Source organism: Nomascus leucogenys, chromosome 14, assembly GCF_006542625.1.
Source record: "Nomascus leucogenys isolate Asia chromosome 14, Asia_NLE_v1, whole genome shotgun sequence".
Classification (NCBI taxonomy): domain Eukaryota; kingdom Metazoa; phylum Chordata; class Mammalia; order Primates; family Hylobatidae; genus Nomascus; species Nomascus leucogenys.
This window is the reverse complement of record NC_044394.1, coordinates 70,753,809-70,762,419: the sequence shown is the minus strand read 5'-3', so window position 1 is coordinate 70,762,419 and position 8,611 is coordinate 70,753,809. Positions and strand designations below refer to the sequence as shown.

General features: G+C 51.4%; 1 protein-coding gene across 2 annotated transcripts; it reads left to right on the top strand.

Annotated features, from left to right (window-relative positions):
- The first annotated feature begins 341 nt into the window (after positions 1-341).
- CD8A (CD8a molecule) lies at positions 342-7,425 on the top strand. Of its 2 annotated transcripts, XM_003268783.1 has the most exons (6): positions 342-1,271; positions 1,367-1,720; positions 2,303-2,413; positions 2,620-2,730; positions 3,503-3,533; positions 6,057-7,425. In XM_003268783.1, exons 1-6 carry the CDS (start codon positions 1,223-1,225, stop codon positions 6,106-6,108), a joined length of 708 nt encoding a protein of 235 aa, XP_003268831.1. In that variant the 5' UTR covers positions 342-1,222; the 3' UTR covers positions 6,109-7,425. The 2 variants fall into 2 exon arrangements, with proteins under 2 accessions (XP_003268831.1, XP_004090492.1); XM_004090444.2 differs by lacking the exon at positions 2,620-2,730 and having other exon boundaries at positions 6,057-7,423.
- The last annotated feature ends 1,186 nt before the right edge of the window (positions 7,426-8,611 follow it).

The following is an 8,611-nucleotide window of genomic DNA, read 5'->3' as shown; positions in this document are numbered from 1 at the left end:
TTTTTTTTTTTTTTTTAAAGAAACAAAAAGGAAGGGGACACACATGTGTTAGGGATAGAAAAGAGAAAACCGCCTCCACCCAAGCATTCACCCACGTCACCCACACCTCCCTGCAGAGCACCCAGAGCTGGGGTGAAAGAAATGAGGTCCAAATGAGACAGCACAGGAGCTGCCTCCAGGGCTTAAACAGACCAGCATTCCATGCGGAGGGACCGCAAGTGCAAGGACGTGAAAGCACAGAGCGCAGGGGTTGAATGACTTCAAGCCTGTGAAGCTGCAGCTGCAGCTGCAGGTGTATGGGAAAGGCAGGGCAGGGGGCTGTGCAGAGGCTGGGAGGAGCCAGCACCCAAGGGCTGGTCAACCAAGCTGGGGGTTGAGTTTCCATCCAGCAATGCAGGCCATGGGAGGCTGCAGGAGTGACGCTGTCAGATCCCCTTGGTGAGAATAATTTTTATAACAACGTGGCTGGAGGACTGGTCAGGAGAGAGACTGGTGTGGAGGCTGTTGCAATGGCTCCAAGAAGAGATGAGGCTGTGTGGTGAGTTTAGCCGCTGGATGAAAAGCCGGAAGGATGAGGTCAGCAGCGCACTGACACCGCCACCCAAAGCTTCGGCTGCTGCCGCCCTCATGGAAATCTCCTGGGGGAAGGGAGAGGGTCCTTCCTCGGTGAACACTGGGGCTGCTCTACGCGAGTTCCTGAGAAGCGGGCAGGTCGCTAGCTCCTCTTCCTTTTCAGCCCTCAGTGCCCATTTTGCCGACAAAAAGCCCCAAGGTGACAGTACAAGAGACTTCTTTAGTGAAGGCAAAAGAAGGGACACTCCCCTCCTTTCCTGCCTACTCTCGCCCTCACTTCTTGAAATCTTTGGTCTCCCTTCACCCACTCTGTCACTCTCACAAGACAACCATTTCCAAGGACTATTTCCAAGCCCTTTTCCTTATCCCCAAACCCGCACTTTTCAGCTGCCCCCAGTTGCCTGGCCAGGCTGCCTCGACGGCCCTATTCACGGGCCCCAGCCTCCTCACTGGCTGGAAGGCGACAACCGCGAAAAGGAGGGTGACTCTTCTCGGCGGGGGCTTCGGGTGACATCACATCCTCCAAATGCGAAATCAGGCTCCGGGCCGGCCGAAGGGCGCAATTTCCCCCGCTCAGCGCCCCACCGGCTCCCGCGCGCCTCCCCTCGCGCCCGAGCTTCGAGCCTAGCAGCGTCCTGGGGGGCGCGTCATGTCCTTACCCGTGACCGCCTTGCTCCTGCCGCTGGCCTTGATGCTCCGTGAGTTAGAGACCCCCAGGAAGGCAGGGGATGGGGCGGGCGGGGCACGGGGGGCGCGGGATTCGGGGCTCAGCCTCGCTGCTTGCCGCCTGCAGACGCCGCCAGGCCGAGCCAGTTCCGGGTGTCGCCGCTGGATCGGACCTGGAACCTGGGCGAGACAGTGGAGCTGAAGTGCCAGGTGCTGCTGTCCAACCCGACGTCGGGCTGCTCGTGGCTCTTCCAGCCGCGCGGCGCCGCCGCCAGTCCCACCTTCCTCCTATACCTCTCCCAAAACAAGCCCAAGGCGGCCGAGGGGCTGGACACCCAGCGGTTCTCGGGCAAGAGGCTGGGGGACACCTTCGTCCTCACCCTGAGCGACTTCCGCCGGGAGAACGAGGGCTACTATTTCTGCTCGGCCCTGAGCAACTCCATCATGTACTTCAGCCACTTCGTGCCGGTCTTCCTGCCAGGTCCGGGCGCCGGGTGCGGCACCTCTCCGCGTGGGGCTTGGAGTTCACCTCAACCTGTTTTCCACACGTGGGCCCTACTTTCAAGCCTGTTAGCGCACCTGGAAGCGACTTAGATACTGTTCCCATTTCACAGACACAGCAAACTGAGGCTAACGTGCGGCTGAGTAGGGACTGGGGATGGCTTTTTACGTCCGGCCGATCTGGGCTCCAGTTAGGATTCTTGTGTGGTTCTGGGCAAATGACTTAAATTCACTGCGCCTCCGTTTGCTCGTGGGTAAAATGCGGACAGGAATCAACCCGCTCTCCAGGGTTGCTGGTTCAGCCCCGGAGAGAGGCCAGGTGCAGGGGAGCCGGCTCCTGCGCTCGGGCTCTGGGCGCCGCGTGCGCCGGGCTGAGCCGAGGCCCGAGCACAGGGGTCCGCGCGCATCCTGGGGTCCCCATCCTGTCTCCTCTGCCATCCCTTCTCCCAGGAAAACCGGGGGGAGGCGTCCCCACGGGGAAAGGTGCGCGAGGCCGGGGCTGGGGCGGGGGCGCGTCCATAACCCCAGTCTGGCCCCCAACCACGCTCTGTTGCTCCTGCAGAGAAGCCCACCACGACGCCAGCGCCGCGACCACCCACACCGGCGGCCACCACCGCGTCGCAGCCCCTGTCCCTGCGCCCAGAGGCGTGCCGGCCAGCGGCGGGGGGCGCAGGTGAGGCGTGCAGGGGCCCGGGGCGGGGGCGGCACGGACCGCGGGGAGAGCGCATGCCAGGGACAGCCCTAAAACTGTAGGTAGAGTCAAGGGCTGTCCAAGTGGTGGGAGACCGAGATCTGAGGCGGAGAGACGTGCCTGGGACGGTGGGGCGGTTGGGAGGTCCCCGGCCCGCTCCTAAATGTCTGCGTCTTTGGTGTCGTCAGTGCACACGAGGGGGCTGGACTTCGCCTGTGGTATCTACATCTGGGCGCCCTTGGCCGGGACCTGTGGGGTCCTTCTCCTGTCACTGGTTATCACCCTTTACTGCAACCACAGTAAGTCCCGAGGAATCGCGGCGGAGAGGAGTCGGCCCCGCTCCTGCGCTTGGCTCTGCTAGCTCCAGGCGGACCTTGCGGGGAGGGGTGGGGGGGCTTGGGGTTGAGTTTTCTGGGACTCCCGAGCTGCCCCGCAGGTACAGGCACTTCTTTCCTGGAGATAGAATGCGAGAAAGCCCTTCCCGCTCCTCGCGCTCTCGGAGAGGTTTTGGGAGACAAAGCCCAGTTCCCAGAGCCGCTGCAGCGTGTGTGTTCCGTCGACGAAGCCCGCAGCGCGCGCACATGTCTGGACACACGACAAACGCCCGCCGGGAGGGGCTGCTGTGGCCCTGGGTCAAGTGCCCAGGAGGGTTAGTCAAAACTACGACCAGTTTGAGGTTCGTCCTTGGCCCTCTTCCGGCGAACCGCCCACCCTGCTTTGGGTCCCATGAAAGGGAGGTGCCTGATCAGGTCTGCAGGCTCACCGCTTTCGCCCGCGTCTGTGGTTGCAATTTTTTTTTTTTTTAATTGATGCCTGAGACGAAGGATGGATAAGAAGCCCTTACCCGGCTCTCAAGAGTTATAATCCTCAAGGAAATAGGGGAAAGGAAGGAGAATTCGTAGAGGCAATTCCCTATTTGCCTCATCCAATTTCAGCCCATGATCGTTCTGAAATGATTTTTTGTAAAACCAAAAAACAGCAGCAGCAACAACAACAACAACAAAATACACTGTCTTTGGGGACTATTGATGGATGGGGCACTCACTTTTTCCCTTCTTTTTCCTTATCCAGGGAACCGAAGACGTGTTTGCAAATGTCCCCGGTGAGTCTCTTTTGAACTCTCAGCCTGCTCACCTTGGCCAGCCCTGGGGTGGGGTCCTGGTTTCCCCAGAAGCAAATAGTGGGAACTTTTCCCAGAGAGAGGTCATGGCGGTGGAGTCCTGGAGCAGTGAGTCAGCTAGCTCCTGAGCAAAGGGAGACCAAGGCTGGCATCTGGCCTGTGTCTTTGAGAAAAAGGAGGCCCGGGTTAGGCTGGTGCCGACAGCAGTGTGACTCCAGTAAATCTCCATCTTATTTGGCCTGGCACTTCAAAAAAAAAAAAAAAAAACCTGAGGGATTCCCCCAATTCATCCTAGCTCCTCATAGGACCTGAACTCCTCTTTATTCTGATTATTCCATCTGGGTTTTGTTGTTTTCGGAAGAAAACAATTTTTTTTTCCTACTTGGCTGGTCTAGTTTTTTGAGGGAGAGCCAATCTTTTATCAGCTGAACCAAAAAAATAATGGCTTTGGTTCCTAACTTCTATGTGTCATGTAGGACCTTGGTTTGCTGCCAAGGACTGGAGTAGAAAAAAGGAGAATGAGATACAGGGACAATTGGCTATCTGGCAGCTCAAGTGACTGCCCCATCCAGTTTCAGCCCATGATCACACACGCGTGCACACACACACACACACACACACATTGTCTGTTAAAAACCTCTCTTCACCCGTTGGTTGAGGCATCCCCGTGGTAGCATCTAACAAGTGCCTGCTCTAGTCAGGCACTGTGGTAGGGGTAATACTCCCCATCTCTTTTAATCCTCACAGCAACCTTGTCCCGTCTCACGGCTCAGGGATTAGTAAAGTGGCAAAGGCACAATTAAACTCAGATTATCAATAATAATAACCATTTGATGAAAGTCTACAATGCACGTTACTTGCTTTATAGATTTTTTTTAATTTTAAGTTTTATGACAACTTTTAAAGTAGTCATGATTACCTGCATTTTACAGATAAGGAAACTGAGGCTTAGAACATTTAGTGATTTGTCCAAGGTCATACTGCCGGGGAGCTGCAACTTCCATCCAAAGCTCAGACACCTTCCCCATGGCTGCAGGCTGAAGTGTTAAGGATAACCGACTATGTACATTAGTTCTTTTCAGTAGATGAAATATTTTACATTTTATACCTGGAGTTTGCATTTTGTACTCCTTTACATTTTTTCTGAGGAAATCCAAGTTCAGGACTTTACACATTGTTATTTTTAGCAATGGAAATGCACTGAATTTCCAATGCATATGTTACAGGTGATATACCAAGGGAATAAAGACTCTTTAAAAATGAGCAGGGTGTTGTGGTGCATGCCTATAATCCAAGCTACTCAGGAGGCTGAGAAGGAGAATCGCTTGAACGCAGGAGGCGGAGGTTGCAGTGAGCTGAGATTGTACCACTGCACTCCAGCCTGGGTAACAGAGCAAGACTCCATCTCAAAAAAAAAAAAAAAAAAAAAAAAAAAAAAGTTTTTATGTTTTTTTTTTTTTTTTTTTTTGAGACGGAGTCTTGCTCTGTCGCCCAGGCTGGAGTGCAGTGGCACGATCTCGGCTCACTGCAACCTCTGCCTCCCGGGTTCACGCCATTCTCCTGCCTCAGCCTCCTGAGTAGCTGGGACTACAGGCGCCCGACTCCATACCCGGCTAATTTTTTGTATTTTTAGTAGAGACGGGGTTTCACCATGTTAGCCAGAATGGTCTTGATCTCCTGACCAGGTGATCTGCCCACCTCGGCCTCTCAAAGTGCTGGGATTACAGGCGTGAGACACTGCGCCTGGCCAGTTTTTAGCATTTTTATTATTCAGGGTGCACTTGGAAACTTTTGCAGAAGAACCATCCCTTTTCTCAAAACTCTCATTTTGAGAGGAATAACTGAGAATAAAGTTCTGCCTTAAAATACAAAGCTATACAGATTAAACACATCTGGGAAATTCCAACACCTGAGTTAATATACTCAGTGATGATGGTGGGCCGCTCAGCTTGAGCAGAGAGGTTTTAGAGGGCTGAGAGTGCAGACATGACACTCGTGATGAATTAGCATGTTTACAAGGTGCTAGCCTGGTGCTGAATTAACCATGTTTTTAGCGTAACATCATTTGGCTGATGGTGGTGTTTGCTCACATCCTCCTCTCTCCCTGTGATCCTCCGGGGCTGAGAATCAGGTCAGCTAACGACTTTGGCTATCAGTCTCACTCTCACACCTCTGTGGAGACCTTGACAAGGGCTCCAGGAAGCTAGACTAACTCCGTTTAGAGCCTGGCTCAGCCACCTCCTAGATGTATGACCTTGGGCAAGTTTAACTTCTCAATCTCAGTGCCCATCCTTAAGGCTGCTGTGAGGATTACATGAGATGGTGCAAGTAAGGCATTTAGCAGGGGTGCTGTGCTGAGGTCATTCACCCAGTCCCATGCTGGTGCCCCAGGAACAGGTTCTCAGACCTTTCAAAGGCTGGGGGATTGGGAGGCCGGACATGGCTGGATGGATGCTGCACTGATGGGGTTCTTGCTACAATAATGGTCGCTTTCCTCTCTTTCAGGCCTGTGGTCAAATCGGGAGGCAAGCCCAGCCTTTCGGAGAGATACGTCTAACCCTGTGCGACAGCCACTACGTTACTTCAAACTGAGATCCTTCCTTTTGAGGGAGCAAGTCCTTCCCTTTCATTTTTTCCAGTCTTCCTCCCTATGTATTCATTCTCATGATTATTATTTTAGTGGGGGTGGGGTGGGAAAGATTACTTTTTCTTTATGTGTTTGACGGGAAACAAAACTAGGTAAAATCTACAGTACACCACAAGGGTCACAATACTGTTGTGTGCACACCGGGTTAGGGTGTGGAAAGGGGCAGGCCAGAGCTACCCGCAGAGTTCTCAGAATCATGCTGACAGAGCTAGAGGCACCCATGCTGTCTCAACCTCTTCCCCACCCATTTTACAAAGGGGGAGGCTAAAGCTCGGAGACAGCTTGATCAAAGGCACACAGCAAGTCAGGGTTGGAGCAGTAGCTGGAGGGACCTTGTCTCCCAGCTCAGGGCTCTTTGCTCCACACCATTCAGGTCTTTCTTTCCGAGGCCCCTGTCTCAGGGTGAGGAGCTTGAGTCTCCAACTGCAAGAGAACAAGTACTTCTTGATACCTGGGATACTGTGTCCAGAGCCTCGAGGAGGTAATGAATTAAAGAAGAGAACTGCCTTTGGCAGAGTTCTATAATGTAGCTAAACAATATCAGACTTTTGTTTTATAATCAAGCCTAAAATAGTATAGACCTAAAATAAAATGAAGGGGTGAGCTTAACCCTGGAAAATGAATCGCTCTGTCTCTAAAGAAAATCTCCGTGAAACCACTACGTGGAGGCGGAATTGCTCTCCCAGACTTTGCATTGCAGAGGGGCCCGTGAAAGAGGACAGGCCACTCCTTTACAAATAGAATTTGAGCATCAGTGAGGTTAAACTAAGGCCTTCTTGAATCTCTGAATTTGAGATACAAACATGCTCCTGGGATCACTGATGACTTTTTATACTTTGTAAAGACAATTTTTGGAGAGCCCCTCACACAGCCCTGGCCTCTGCTCAACTAGCAGATACAGGGATGAGGCAGACCTGACTCTCTTAAGGAGGCTGAGAGCCCAAATTGCTGTCCCAAACACGCACTTCCTTGCTTACGGTATGGTACAAGCAATGCCTGCCCATTGGAGAGAAAAAACTTACGTAGATAAGGAAATAAGAACCACTCATAATTCTTCACCTTAGGAATAATCTCCTGTTAATATGGTGTACATTCTTCCTGATTATTTTCTACACATACATGTAAAATATGTCTTTCTTTTTAACATGGGATTGTACTATGCTGTTATAAGTGGCGTTAATGAATAAACATTTGTAGCATCCTCTTTAATGGGTAAACAGCATCCGATTTTGGTTGTGCCATCATTTATTTAACTATTACCTGGTATTTAGTTGTTTCCAACCTTTTCCTACTGTAACACTATTAAAATGTTGCATATATCTTTGTTTCTTTAGGATAAAAACCTAAAAGTAAAATTATTGAATCAGTCCGCACCTTCACCTGAGCCTGCCATTTTCACATAAATCAAAACAGATTAGCTTCATCCTGCATCACCCTTCTTCCTTTTGTTCTTTCTTGGTAACAGAGGAGACGATGCTCCTTTCATGATAAATCACGAAGTCATCTTGTTGTTGAGGTAAAATATTTGTACTGAAAATTGCTTAATTTGTAAATGTACAGCTCGATGACATCATAAAGCAAACACACCCATGTAATCAGCCCTCCAGAAGTCTGCCGTTAGTTTTAAAACCAAGATACTTTTAGAGAACAGAAAGCAAGAGTGGCTTTCCGTTCCCTAAATGAAATAGCCTATGTGTGAAAGCAGAAGAGAAAGCTGATAAATTACCCATGAGACAAATTCTCCATGTCGCTCCTCCCTGAGCCCAGCTGACAGGGCAGGAGGTGCCCAGCACACCCAGTCAGGGCAGGTGCCAGGTTTTGAGGCCTCCTGTGGAAGCAGGGCCTGGGCTCGGGGCTATCTCTGGATTCCCTGGGAAGGATGAGCATCTCACAACAGGTCGCTCCCCTTCTCATGGGAGAAACTTGTGAAGTTGACCCTGGAGCACCAATGAATGTCAAAGAATCTGTGCCAGGGCAAAAACAGGAAAAGGGCATTTCTGCCAAAAGCAGCATTTCCTCTTCAACCTTGAGCTCAAAGTTGGTGCTGGTGAGCGGTGGAGGGGCCACCCTTAGGCGGCTCCGGAGAGGGCCAAATACTCACTGATTTTTTTTATACCCTCAAAACAACCAGGATTTCACTTGCCACAAGTAAAATGGTAAACAATAATTTGGAAATTAAAAATATCAATATAGGAACACCCATTCATTAGAGTTGGCCCTCTGGACCAGGAAGAAAATAGAAAACAAATCTGCAAGCCATGCAGGCCTAAAGCATGCTTGTGGTGGGCTGTGAATTCAGGCTTAGCAATCACTGACAACCACAGACCTCCAACCTGTTCATTCTACACATGCAGAAGGAGCACCCAGCAGTTCAGACCTGCCAGCCTCGGGTCCAACAATGTTTATTTGCCAC